The sequence below is a fragment of the Rhinolophus ferrumequinum genome, chromosome 4, assembly GCF_004115265.2.
Source record: "Rhinolophus ferrumequinum isolate MPI-CBG mRhiFer1 chromosome 4, mRhiFer1_v1.p, whole genome shotgun sequence".
Taxonomy (NCBI): Eukaryota; Metazoa; Chordata; class Mammalia; order Chiroptera; family Rhinolophidae; genus Rhinolophus; species Rhinolophus ferrumequinum.
The window spans coordinates 102,301,518-102,316,337 of NC_046287.1; the positions used below are offsets into that span (position 1 = coordinate 102,301,518).

Below are 14,820 nucleotides of genomic sequence, written 5' to 3' on the forward strand. Positions count from 1 at the left end.
CAGCCACCTAAGGTCTTGTCTTACCCGCCCAGCCCCGCACTACCCCTTATGCTTATCTCACTAACCTGGCAGCACCCCTAAGGTCTTGGTGGTTTTCTTATTATTTTTTTTGTGTTTCATGTGGTTTGTGTGATAGACATGACTGGGAGAGTTTGGGAGGACAGATTAGGGAACAGGAAGAGGACAGAACGAGGAGTTCTGAGGCTCAGGCCTGTCCTGCGTGGGCATGGGGTCCCGTGACTCTCCTGGGAACAAGGGTGGGGAACAAGGGTGATTGGGGTACATGCAGTGAACTGAGTCCTATCCTGCACGCTGGGCCAGGCGAGCCTATAAACCCCAGTCCCAGGTCCGTGGTCAAGTCCCGACTGATTTCTCAGGATGGGTGTGCTGACACATTAGTTGGCTTACATTATTTTACGTTGTCATGAAAAAGGTCTTATTTCTATTGCCTGCCCTAGTTCCCTGTAGCAAGTCACAGGAATTCATGTGCGAAAAAAGAACAGGGAAAATTACTTTTAAACAGTAGTTTGGTGTGTACCTTGCAGTATTTCTCCTGCTGCACATTGAGGCTGAGCTTTTGAGAATATTTTTCCCCACCGAGTCTGGAAATCCCTGGGAAGACAAACTTCCTATCTGGAGCACCAGGGGTCCCCTCCATTTGCTGGAGTGGGGGCACTTCCCTCCCCCATACTCCCACCACACTGCCACCCTGTGCTCTCCTCTTAGACTTTTCAGAGGTTGACGGGTCATTTGTTACCTCCCGTGCTACTTTTTCTCACTTCCCTCCTCTATTTGCACTGTTTCCCCTTCATTTCCCCCAACTGTAGATTTCATTGGTAGGAATTCTGCATATGATTCATCATCTTAAGATAGGGTTTATGAGTGGTGTAGTGTGTTCTGCGTCTTCAAAATGCATTTGCTTCCTTGATGCTTTCTTTTGTTTTATTTAGATTATGGAAATAGGAAGATAAAACCAACTAGTATTTTTTTTCATAGTCATCCAATGGGGTGATCTTGCCATATGACTTGGTTTTATGCCTGAAAGTAACTCTGATGCGTTTCTTATGATATTGCTTTAGATATTGTAAAATTTATTTTTGGCAGGGGAGAAGGAGTTCTTAATTTCACAGCAGAGTAATGGGGAGAAATGACAGTTTTTCTTTTTAAGGATATGTAACTGTAGGCCTGTGCCTTTTTGGAGAGACTGCAATGTAGTTTGCCCTCTCCTCAGTTAAGCTGTGTCTGGATAAAGGCACGGGGGCCTGAGTGTGACAAGCTGGATATATGGGGGTCACTTGGTTTATTCGGAGCGTCTTCCCTCTAATTCCTACTTTAAACAGTAACATGGCCAAATAATATTAGCTGCTTATTTATGAAAGGGACGCGTTAGTCGTTTTCAGAACTAGTACCCAGTAAAGACACTTTATCTTCAGTGTCTTTTTCAGGGGCCGGGGCTTCTGTGTTGACACACATTTCTTTTTCAGTTAGCCACCCAACCTTGCAAAAAAGTGACAGAAGACTACCTGCTGGTTGTCAGATGACATGTCACTGAACATGTTAAATAAAGGAGGTTCTTTTTCTGAACAGGGGAGTGAGCTCCAACCCAGAGAGCTCTGACTGTCCGTGCTTGGTGTTAGAACTGACGGGCTTGGCGGAGGTGGATTTGGGCATCTAAGTCGAGCATTAAACAGACGAAGTTTTTAGAGCCCGCGTGTTGTCAGATGTGCCGTTTTCTGGGATCCTGTGGTGCCGACTGACGTTAACATGTTGTGACCTCCCTGTGTGATGTGTGTTGGTTCTATTTGTGATATCTTCTTCACGGTTGTAAATGTGCATACTAGGTCGAAGGTAAATAAAATTTAAAAAAACGCCCCCAAATTAAGTACCCAGAAGCAGAATTGAAATGGCTAAATGGTGTTTGACGTTAAATCTCTCCTTTCTTCTTAGAACCTAATGAGTGGTTTGGGCTTTGTGTTTGCTGTGTGTGTGTTTGTGTGTGTGTGTGTGTGTGTGTGTATGTGTAAAAAGTGAGAACGTAGGTCAGATCCTAGTGAACAGAAATGAAGGTGGGGGCACTTCATTCTTCGGGGTTGACGCAGCCTAGTGTCAGGAGTAGACAGCCCTTCAGTGATGTGACCCATCATGAGGCTTGCATTCATTCATTCATTCATTCATGCACTCGGTAAATATTTATTGACCTTCCTCTGTGGGCTGGCTTTGTTCAAGTTTCCGCGGCAAACAGTAAATAAAACCACATTCCTTTCTTCATGGAGCTTACAATAAACTAATACATAAGACAAACAATAGACAAATAATATATATTATGTCATTGGTGGCACGTGCTCTGTAGAAAAGCCCAGCGGGGGTGGGTGGGGAGGGGGTCGAGTGGGGGATTTACTGTCTAGATGAGGTGGTCTCAGGGAGGCCTCCTGTAATACCTGCTGTATCTAAATTCTGCCCGTAGAGGTTCATTTGGCTTCTAATTCAATTTCATTCTGCCTTTTGAAATGTCATCCTGGAAATGGAAATGATTAAACCGCGTTAGTCATTGTCTTCTTAGTGTGAATATGTTTTAGATTATTTCCCTTGAGCAAATGTTAGTGGAGACAGAATGGGAGGCAGTGGAGGCTGGGATGGGGCCGGAGGCGTCCGGGTGTGACAGTCGCTCCTGCTCCTGTCACTCTGGGAGCCCCACTAGGCACTGCTGGTGCTCGTGACTGCTCCGTGCAATTGTCTGTCCCACGCTCAGTACATGCTTGCCCGACGGCATTGCCTGTTTTTCCTGGGAATGCTAATTGGAGAAAGCAAACTCTGAAATGCTTTCGAGAAATGCACTGTACAATTAAGGTATTAAGCTTTGTCTGTTTCACCTTCCTGACTGGTTTCTCATTTTGCTTTATATTTTGTTTTGTTTTTCTGCTATATATTTTCAAAGTGTTATTATCTTATTATTTTTCAAATGTGGAGTCTAGATGTGTCCCTAGGGATATCTCTGTTTATTTATGGGCTCCAACTCAGAGTATTAGATCATTCTGAATGGAGAGTGATTTTAATTCCTCTCACTCTCCTGGCCCCATGGCTTCAGAAGGGTCCGCTAGCTCTCTGCATGCAGGTAGCAGTGTGTACTCCACACTTTAACCCACAACCCCACCACGGAAAGCTTGCTGTAGGTTCAGCTCTGTGGCTCCAGGCTCTCACAGTGATTTATGGGAGTGGGGTTTGTGCGTCTTCCCTCTGGGTTCTCAGGAATTCCCCTTTGCTTAATTAAGAAGTAACTAACTAACTAACCAGCTAACTAACTAAATAAATAAATAACCTGAGATGTCCCAAATTAAATTACAGCCTCTGGAGAGTGAGAGAAAGAGACAAGAATAGTTAATTAGTTAATAGCTGGGGGCCAACCAGCAGTAGACTGCTCACAATTCCTGGATGTCTGTTGGAGCTTTGAATCAACTTCCAAGGATCTATTAGAGACCTCCAGAGGCCGCCACATCCCGCTTGTACATGAACTTGCAGGGCTATTGCCTGTACCCAGTCAAAAGCAGTAAATACAGAGGTGCCAAAAAAATGTATATACATTTTAAGGAAGGAAAAAACTATTACAATTAAGCCGATGGTAACCACTTTGAGCATCTCTTGTAATTGCAGAAGTCAAACGTGACTTGCATTCATCTTTTGTTATCAGTATATATATCGAGTATTACAATTTTAATACAGTTTTTCCTTTCTTAAAATGTGTATACCTTTTTTTGGCACCCTCTCTATTTCTCCCTTACAGACCATGCCCTTAGCTTAGAACTGCCCCGCCTCACCTTCTCCCATCCCCTTTATCCATAGCCAATGTCAATTCTTTCAAAACAACTACATCTTTCTTCCCCAAACTGTTGGCATAAAAGAGCCCGATCAACCCCGGGACAGGGGACTTGTTGCTTTCTCCATCCAGCCCTGCGGCTGCTGGCTTAGACTGCATGCCCCAGGACCGGGCCTTTCTGGCTAGCATGTGGCTCCATAAACTCTTTCAGAAAAGTTTTTGGCTGTGAAATTTTTTTTTTGTGTAACATACCGCACCGGAATTGAGGTTTCTAAGAAGTTGTATTCTGTGTGCATCTATTTTGTGGTTTATACCCGCGGGCATCAATTGTATAAACAGATTCTAACTTCTTTGATGTAGTATTTCTCTAGCTTGTTGGCCTCTCCCTGATAAATAATTTTAGGTCCAGAGATGAAGGCGGCGAGTGGCGCTGTTTTGTGGCAATGTACCTGCTTTTAAAAATGAGCAAAATGCATCTTGTTAAAGTATCATTTTTTTCTCTTTTTAAGCAAAACTGTTCAATGTCAGAATGAATCTTAATTGCTAATTTTAATATAAAAATGTGTCCTTTTTTCCAGCTTTGGCTTTGGCTTCTGAAGATGTAAAGAAAGAGATCACACGGTCTAAGGTACTGATTCTGATGATCAAATCTGTTCTTCTGATTTGACATTCGTTTGTGTTTTCTTTAATGGGAGATGTAATGATTTTATCTGTCAGTAGTTACCAAGTTTCTTTCTTTCTTTTATTTTTTTTTATGAATTAATGAAATGTTGATCAACATAAATTTTGAATCCATAACAGCAACCTATATACGGTCTGGCTTTTAAAAAAATCCTTCAATAGTTAAAGCAGATCCACTACGTTTCAAATTTCATTTTAAAAGGGGGGTGGGAGGTGGGAGAAGAGGGTAAGGGGGATCAAATATATGGTGATGGAAGGAGAACTGACTCTGGGTGGTGAACACACAATGGGATTTATAGATGATGTAATACAGAATTTTACACCTGAAATCTATGTAATTTCACTAACAATTGTCACCCCAATAAATTAAAAAAAAAATTCATTTTAAGAAAAAAGGTGTTTTAATGTGGAGTTAGACACCTGAGAAGTCTTGCTTGGGTACGATGATTTCTTCCAGTCTTACCACATGTTAACCTTGGGCTTAATTTTCTCAGTCTGTGAAAGGATTATGCTGTTTCCAAGGTCACACGTGCGTGAGTGTCCCTCACCTTGAAGGTGGCAGGCACTATGAGAGGGCATCCTGAGGACTGGCTGAGAGACCCAGACTCCTCGCACAGTCAGAACCAGAAACCGAGACCTGGGGGTCCGATGGAGAGGGGTGGGCACTCACCCAAATGGCGGGGCGCTTTCCTTTCCAGCATTTCAGCATTGGTTGCATTCTACAACCTCATCAATTTTACCATGTGGGCTTTACGAAACATCTGTGAGGAGAAACAATATTTTAAAATATGAGTTGTTTTCTGTTGTATTAATTAAGGCTCAGTTGACAATAATTTTTACCCCATGATTGGTGCAAAAGCATTTTTTAATAGAATGTTTCTTTTATCAATAGAGTATTATCTGTGCTAACTGTACTGTGGGATTTCTACACAGGGGAAATAATAATAATTCCTTATGGTTTTCAGATCCTGTATGGTTAATTAAGCATTTTTAGACATTTCATTTAATTTGATCTTCTCAGTGAGCCTGTTACTGCATAGCAAACCAGATGTTCTATGCAAAACTGAGAAAATTTACCCTCAGAGAAGTTAGTGGTTTGAATGACTATGAAAAGGTGAAGTCAGAATCCAAATTTTCTGAGTCCTTGAATTTTTCATACTGTAATTTTATATTACACAGTCATGTGCCTTATAACGTGTGTGTTTTTGCCACTAATGAGGCTCATTTAGAATGAATTTAAAGTGCTACCCAAGGGTTATTGAAATGGAAATAAAATGTTGAGTAATGAATTTAGAAATTATAGCACATACTTTTGAATACAGGTTTTAACTAATCTTTTCAAATGAGGAAATAATTCTCCTTTGCTTTAAATACATATATAGAGAGATAAGGTGAGTCCTGTATCTTAGTGTCATTTTTCATGCAAAGGTATGAAAGCCCTTGAAAAATGTCATTAACCCCATCAGTGCTTTGGCCACAGAGCCAAAAAAGCCATTAATCCCACGAGGAGAGGCAGGGATAAAACATCTCCTGTAGACCATACCCGAGACGGGCCGATGGAAGAGTCAGTTTGTCCAAGGTCGTCCAAAGTCTGTAGGTGACCTGGAGACAGGAGTTACAGCTCTTAGCAATAACCACGTTAACTTGGGGTTCTCAGTAGTTTATCACTCTCAGAAGACGTGACCAGGATCTGCCCCATCACTGCTGCTCAGAAACAGCCCCCTGTGTCCCCATCACCCCACTGCTGGCTCAGTCACACGACCCAGGAAGGGCTGGGGGCATCCCCAAACAAGGCTCAGATTCACTGGCTGGCGTCAGGTGACTTCACATCAAAATCGCGAGTGCTGTCAGTGCCCTGTGGTCCTGCTGGGACCTGGCCTCTAGGCCCAGCCTCTCTTCAGGGCTCTGGTCCCTGTACTGTCCTGGGTTGTGACCTGCCCCAGCTTTCAGGGGAGTCTGCCCACCCAGGCTCGTGCTCCAGGCCCTGGGAACAGCCACGGCCATTTGCCTGTTCAACCTGTAGTTTCGCTCAGCTTTATGTCCTGTGGTGGCTTGTGACATTGTGTCCTGTATGGCGGGGTTAGAGCTGGACACTGGAGCTAAACTGCTGCGAATCACATCCCTTCTCCAACACTGACCTGCTGTGGACCTTACTGGCCCCTCTGCCTCAGCTTCCTCAGTAAGACGGGATAAGAAGACCTGTCTCCAAAACCTGTTTTGAAGAGATAGATAGATGATAGATAGATAGGTGATAGATAGATGGATAGATAGAATGTGTCTGTGCATGTGCACGTGTGTCCACCATGTACCAGGCGCTGTTTAAATGTTTATGTGACATGACAGCAAGAAAGGTGTTATGCAGCCTTTCAAAAGGAACCTAAACAAGTCAACGTACAGAAAAGATCACAGACCTTCTGCTTTTATTTCATTGGTTCACTTCCCTTTATGTTGGCATTTGACTTCATATGAAGTAGACGATGACGATGGGAAATACTGAGTATTTGCTTTGGGCAGACACTACTCAGCCTTATATGCTCTAATTAAACTCTAACCACATCCCTGTGAAGTAGGTCTTGTAATTGTGATTCCTGTTTGACAGAGGAGACACTGAGGTCGGGGCTAGTAAGGGGTGGAGGCGGGAAGAACACAGACCCAGTGTATGGCCGAGCACCCAGATGAAGGCAGGCATGCGGGTTAATTCGTTTTACTCAGAGTCTGCGGGTGACGGGGAAGAAGAGGCCATTTTATCTGTTCTTAAAAGATTTCATATCACATGCTGTTGAGGATGTCTACTTTTCTTTTAAAGGATTTATAAACGAAGGCTTACATAGATGGGTTGCAGGTGTTCAAATCTGTTGCGCCTTAAAAAATAAAACTGGACCAAGGGTGACTTGGATTAGTCCTTTCCCGGCGATGGGGAACGCTGTCTGCAGGGCAGATGCATTGGTGAAAAGCCTTTTCTGATCTGAATAGCAGCTCAGTTGACTTATGAAATGTTGACAGCGAGCACATTTTGACTGATATTGATGGTCAGTGGAAGAAACATATGGCAACAGAGATAATAAAACAAATCGTGTTTATTTCTTGTTGGGAAGAACTAAGCCTTTTCATGACGGAAGCTGGAGACAGAATTTTAAATGTTCTGTCAATTCGTTCATTTAGTCTAATTTTCTTTCTTAAAGGGAAAATTACTCAAGACCGTTCTGGTTTGGTTTCAATTCATGTAGTCCAACTGTTTCTTGGATATTTTGTTTTTGCTGTTTACAAATTGAGCCATTTGAAGTGGCTAATCACTTCCTAGCTCTTGTGCCAGCCAGTCGGAGGGGCAGTGCTTGACGACAAAGAGAAAGAGGTATAATTTTGGTTGCTTTTCTTTGGTTTCACAAAGATCTCTGATGGAAAGTCCAGCGGTGTTCTAGCTTGTGTCAGTTACAAGTCTGGAAACACTGAATTCAGGATATTTTTCATCTTTCAACTTGTTGATAAGGTAGGTGACTGCTGTCATAGGTATTATTTTTAGGTTATTCTCAAAATTTGTTTATATCTGATGACTCACATTTTCTGAAGACCACCTCTGGAGGAAGACTGGACATGCATTTTCACGGGGGGGTATAAGAAAAGGAACACTGAGAAGGAGTCAAAAAAAAATCTCAGTTTTAATCATGGTTTTGTGGCTAGAATGACTGTTGGATATTAGGAAAATCCTTTATCTTTTCTCAGCCTCTGTTGTCTCATTTGTAAAAGGAGGTTGTTCGATTGGATCATCTTCAATGCTGTTTTTTTTTATTGTGATAAAATACACACAACATAAAGTTTAACCACTTTTAAGTGTGCAGTCCAGTAGTGTGAAGTACAGTATTGTGTGGCCAGTCTCCAGAATTCTTTTCATCCTGCAAAACTGAAACTCTGTCCCCATTAGACAACTGCCCCTTCCCCACCCCAGCCCCTGGCCACCACCCTCTACTTCCTGTCTCTATGAATTCGACCACTCTAGGGACCTCCTGCGAGTGGAATCACACAGCATTTGCCCTTTGGTGACTGGCTGATTGCTATGTTAACCTAAAAATAGGCAAAGTGAAGAGGCTACATGCATTTATTTGAGATCATTAAGAACAGCTATTCAGGATGCACTGATTCAGGCAGAAGCCCAGGCAGAAGCCCAAATAGTGTTCTGATTAGGACGGAAGGCAAGGGGTATTTATGGGAAGGGGAGGAGAACAATTAATAGAAGGAAGGCATTGTTGTTGGTGCAGATAAGGTAACAAAGTGATGCAAATTCTAAAGACTTGTTTTTACTTTTCAGTCCAGTAGTCCTAATATCAGCTTTCTTGTTATTTTTGTAAACACTTGTTTGGCATACAATGTTGCCTTAGGCCCAGTGCAAAGGTTATTTTGCCCTGTTTTAACATCCAAAGGTTTGAGGCGTAAGACATGCCAGGTGGTTCCGCTGGGATGACAGGCCCTGCTCCGTTTATATTATTTTTTACATCACTTAGCATAATGTCCTCAAGGTTCAGCCACATTGTAGCATGTGTCAGAATTTCTTTTTTAAGGCTGAATAGTATTCCATTGTATGTACATACTATATTTCCTTTATTCATTCCAATGCTATTTTGAGAGCTAAAATTTCCTGTTTTCCATGAGCCCCAAGAAGAAGACAGCAGATGAATGGTGGGAGCTGAGAGACCCCCTCTGGATCCCAGGCCAGCACTCCTTCCCCAGGAGCAGGATGTTCTCTGGGCCACGAGTGGCGTTTAGCGTATGGGAGACACAAGGACTCCACACATGCTGACTTAGGATGGTCCTGCCTTTGATACCACATTTACACAAGTGGGTTGAGCTTTCCAGTCTTTTTTTTTTTTTTTTTCTCTTCCAAAAAGTACGTGTTTTATCAGGAGTAAGTAACATGTCAGTTGATCCTGGGGTGAACCAAACGAGTATGTAGCTCTGGGGTTCTTTTCTTCACGACTCAGTTGTATTTCTGTTCTTGAGACAAAAATCATTTCAGAAAATGCTACCAAAGGCAGACACGCTCCTGTGTTTCACTGTCTGCCCCTGTCTGTTGTCACGGTCCCTTTAGCATTCTAAGAGACTGCAGCTGTGTGTGGCTGGCTTGGCGTTTAAGCTGCTCCCGGTTTGTTGGTGAGGGCTCAGCATCGTACTTCTCATTGCAGCCTGTGAAGAAAAGGGAAGGATATTTGCCACTGTCCAGCTGTCGTAATTATAGCATATGGCAGTTGAAAGCAGGAAAGGGCAATGAGAGAGAAAATGACTTCCTTGTCTGCCGGAGAAAACAATGGAAATGGCAGTTAGCTGCTGTCACTTGGCACTTTGTCAGAGAACCTCCATGCTTCTCCCTGATTTCCCTTGGATCAGGACCAGGTGTTTCTGTGCCCACATCCAGATTCTGTGTGTGCAGCGCTGCAGCCCTAAGACACCCGGTCTGGGCCTGTGGCGACCGTCCCTAGGGCCCCCGTGCCGCTCCTCAGGTGGGAGAGAACACCGCGCTGCCGGTCCTGCTGGTACCGCTCCACCTAAAAGATGAGAAGAACAGTCATTAGCAGGGCTCATCTTCACCAGGGCGCATTACCAGAACTAATACTATATCCGCTATGTTTGCAATACTTTAGAGTTTACAAGGGTTAAAAATAAAAAAAATAATAATAAAAAAACAAAAAAACGGAGCCACTAAAAAGTGGAGCTGGAGCTGCCATGCTGTAAGAATGGCCTTGCAGGTCTTAGGCCTCAAACCTTGGATGTTAAAACAGGGCAAAGTGACCTTAGACCTGGGCAGCATGAATGTGTCCCAAAGAACTGTTTGCAAAGAGAACAAGAAAGCGCCTATTATGACTATCGTGCTGATGACTACCGGACTGAAAGGTGAAAACATTCTTTAGAGTTAACATCACTGTGTCACGTTATCTGCACCAATAGCAGTGCCTCCCTTCTGTTGATGTCACTGTCCCTGTCCCCTTTGCATAAATACCATTGCCTTTGTCTCCTTCTCGGAACACTATTTGGCTTCTGCCTGAATCAGTGTGTCCCAGTAGCTATTCTTTTGGATCTCAAATACATGCTGTTGCCTCTCACTTTGAAAGGCTTTTTACTATATTTTGAGGTTAACGTGAGATTTCTAAATTAATCTCTCGAGAACACTATGAACCAATTACGCATTAGCTCCACGTCACAAAGGAGGAAAGAGCCTCAGCTCGATTAAGTGATGGCCAGGATCACAGAAGGAAGGGACAGTCCCTGGGAGGCGTGTGTCACAGTATGGAAGCACATCACTGCTGCTTTTCCCCCCTTAATTTTGGCCTGTGTTTTTAGGCAAACATTTCTAAGCTCTTATCTTCCATTTCTTCCCTTAATGTGTACCATACATATTTACTCGGTGTATTGTTTGTGACGTGATGAGATTTATCTTTTTCTCTTTTGTTTAAAATGCAGAATTTGGAGAAAAGTGGAATATCCAGGAACAATGACATAGGTCAGTAATGATTTTGTTTTTAACAAGTGTATTTCTTGTAAATTATGTTTCAGTGAAGTGCATTTTTCTTTCTGATTTTGTTTATGGTGTAAATATTATTGTCCGAATACGCTGTCTTTGGCCTAGCCCAGCGTTTGCCCCCCTGAAGACACAGGAGAACACTTCTCACATTGACATTCACATGTGGTATGTATTGAATTAACATCTTGTGTGCTGGATTTAGGTCCCTCTGCCATCAGTTATTGAGTTTCCAATAAGGGCAGATTAGCTGTCAGGTGGGCACTCTGGGGATGACAGGAGAGTCAGACATGGTGTCTGTGACTGGGGCGCACACCAGCAGGAGGAAAGGACATGCTGGGGCCTGCTCATGCCCTTCTCTGCCTGGAGCCCGGCTCCCTACTGTAGACCCACAGATACCCCGGGTGCTGCGGTCAGCCCTCCCACATGTCCTCTGTGCGGTTCCTGATCCCAGGTGCAGACGCGACTGCTCACTCCTTTGCAGACACTTCACATGCCTGTCACCGTCCATATACACTCTTATTTGCAACCTCTTTTAAACATCTCTCTCTCTCCACCAGTATATTGTGTCTTCAGGGACGTGGCGAAGAGTTAGTCGTTTTTGTATTCTGTGGGAAACATGCCCCAGTGTGTGGATGAGGGAGGTTAAGGCCACAACTCTCCCCAGAGGGTGGGAACCTTGTCACCATCAGTCATCCCAGGGTAGGCATGGGGACCTGCAAGGTGGTCCTGGACAGGAGGAAAAGGTACGCCTTCCTTTCTAGGCCTTATTTCCTGGGCCTGGATTCTAAGGAGTCGGGAAGGCAGGAAGGCCCCTGGCGGTCGGGGAGGATGGGGTAGTTATCTCTGAGGCCTGGCACCTGGGGGAGCACAGGGCCATGGGTGGGGGTCTGCGGGCTCTGAGAGCAGCATTACGTGAGGGGACACATTTCATCATTCTTTTTCTTCTCTCTGTGGAAACATTCTGCATGGTTCAGCCACTCCTTCCCGAGTGGAGATTTTCTCTCTGCTGCTAACCCTGTGGGTTTGGGCATTTATCTGTATATTTATTTTATGGGAGCTGATGGGTCTCCTCGTAATAAAATGGTTAATAAATAGAGTAATGACCATCGTTGGGAACACGGGCTTGAAAGAGAAGTTACCTGGGCCAGAAATCTACATTCTTGGAATTGCGAATGGCCAATCTGGTGAACAGTTCATCTAAAAAAGACCCTAGCGGGGCTTATTCGTTTCAATTCTTATGAGTCTACAGGACCGGGGCTACTAAGGCAGTTGCCAGTGGAGTCCGAGTGTTCAGATCATGTCTCAGTACTCAGGGCTGGGTGACAGCCTTCCAGCGTGGGAGTCTTGTCTTGTGGCTCACCGCCTAATCCATACATTCACTAGTAACATTATTCTCACCAAGTGACACGTGATTGGAGAGACTCTTCATGTGTGTGTGCCTGTATGTACATTTGTCCCTTAAATCATGAGGCTGCTTGTTATTCAGCATTTATCCAAAGAATGCCACATTGATGTTCATCAGAAGAACACCAGCCTGATGAGATCCGTGTTCCCAGATGATTTCTCACCAGGAGAGACCAGCGCTTTCAGAGTGTGTGGCACGCGAAGGTGCTCAGCACTGCAGGAATAGCGGGCCTTTGATTTCTTCACCTCTGCGGAAGAATCTCTTCTCTCACAGGCCGCCTTTCTCACGTCCCCGGTTCTGAACCCTTCACGTAACGCTCTTGGCACCTCAGCGCTGGCTTCGGTCCCTTCCGTATCCTTGACTGATTTCTTTATCTTTCCTGTCACACTCATCATTATTGTCAGGCACTTAGTGTACGACTCATTTGTCGCACTTTCCTGGAGGAGAAACAGTGACAATCTGTCTTGACTTGTGACAGTGTTTGGTGGAAGCAAATTGCACTGAGTTTAGGGACGTGCAAGACCAGTGGAAGGAGGCAGTGGGACTGTCCTATTAGGTCCAGAGATGGGGCAGTGGGAGGCGTCAGCAGAGAAAACAGCTACCCAGGTGAGCTGGGATCTAGACGCCCCCAGGAGAGGGAGGGCGTAGGGTGCATGTCAGATAGTATTTCTCGGTGCTGATACAGAAAGGCAGCAATTTGTGCACAGACGCTCTTTTCGGCACTAAGTGGTACCAGCCTGGTTCTCCTCTGAAAGGGGCTAGGGCTGAAGAGCACAGAGATGATTTTCTGTCATTCCTTATTATCAGGGTGTTGGGAAACGGATGCACCCTTCTTCCTTTGCCTCACCACTGGCAACTCCCCTATAAGCATCCTGTTCCTTAGCCATACCTAACAGTTCCGATTTTCAGGGCTCTGAATTCCACTCGTTATCCCGAACCTTTGCTGCTCTCTCTGTGGGGAGGGTCCTCCCCTGTCTTCTCGGGGTGTCCCCAGGACTGTATCCTCATCTCTTCCTCTGGGAAGGCTCCACCGTCTGGGGCCCCAGATGGCTCCTGAGCCCTTCTCCATTTGAAAGCGATTAGTCTGGAGCCCCAGCCTCTGAGCGTAGCCTCAGAACCCTTCATGATCTGGTCTGGCTGACCCAACCTCCGTCTCTGACTTTATGGCTGACCGTTCCCTATGCCCGGTTCTCAGCAATGCCCGACACACTTCCTGCTCACCACTCAGGGATGCTGCCGAGATAAGGCCGGCTGTGGGCTCGGTGATAACCCCATTTCTGTCTGCCGCTGACCCTCTGAGCCCGAGCCTGCACAAACAGCTGCTTTTCAAAGGCAACTCTGCTAACACCTCCCCCCAGAAGCTCGTCTTGCACTACCGCCCCCCTCCTCTGTGTCCCCAGGGTTCCCCAGGCAGGCTCTGGCTTTGCATTCACCCCTTTGTGTGATGGTGGCCTATCTTCTTTTTAAAAAAATTTTTTAAGTTTTACTTTTTTAACTGGAGTATAGATGATATACAATATATTAGTTATATGTATTTCAGGTGTACGATATAGTGATTGCACATTTTTCTTCCTTATAATGTGATCGCCTCCCTAATCCCAGGAATCGTCTGGCGCCGTGCACACTCAGCACAGTACTATTGATATATTCCCCTTCCCCTTCTCACCCTTCCCCCACCCTTTCCCTCTGGTAACCGTCTTTTTGGTTCCTGTTTCTGAGTCTGTTTTGTTTGTTTGTTATTTTTTTTTTTTTTGAGATTCCACATAAAAGTGAAACCATGCAGTATTTGTATGAGTTATATCACTTAGCATAATACCCTTTAGGGCTATCCATGTTGGTGTAAATGGTAAGATTTCATTCTTTTTTATGGCTCAATGATACTGCACTGTACATATGTATCACCTCTTCTTTATCCAGTTGTCTATTGACAGACACTTAGGTTGCTTCCGTATCTTGGAAGCAAATTCTGCAGTGAACATATTAAATTCTGCAGTGAACATAGGGGTGCGTTGTCTTTTCAAATTAGTGTTTTTCTTTTCATTGGCTAAATACCTAGAGTGGAATTGCTGGGTCATAAGGTAGTTCTGTTTTCAAGTTTTTGAGGAACCTTCACACTGTTTTCCATAGTGGCCTCATCAATCTGCAACCTACCCCCCACAACAGTGCATTAGACTCAGGTGCTGATGTGCAGGGACTGGGTTTGGTCACCTTTGTGTCCCAGAGTGTTGCACTTGGTAGAGTCTCGGGCGGAGATGTTTGCTGAACGAATGCACGGAGCATGTGTGACCGAGGCTCCTGGGCAAGGGAGGGGACGATGTCTCAGTCACGGAAGAAACACGTACAACTCACAGCCCATGAGCCAGGTGTGTGACAAACGGGGCAATTTGCTTTTTCTTCTCTTGTAAAGCCTCTTCC

General features: G+C 44.6%; 1 protein-coding gene across 2 annotated transcripts in view; it reads left to right on the forward strand.

Annotated features, from left to right (window-relative positions):
- The window catches only part of B3GLCT (beta 3-glucosyltransferase), an 89,283-nt gene that overhangs the window by 9,465 nt on the left and 64,998 nt on the right, over positions 1-14,820 (forward strand). For both annotated transcript variants that reach the window (XM_033104554.1, XM_033104553.1), the window contains exons 2-3: positions 4,390-4,439; positions 10,940-10,979. In XM_033104554.1, the coding sequence (XP_032960445.1) occupies positions 4,390-4,439; positions 10,940-10,979 (90 nt within the window). The remainder of the gene's footprint in view (positions 1-4,389; positions 4,440-10,939; positions 10,980-14,820) is intronic.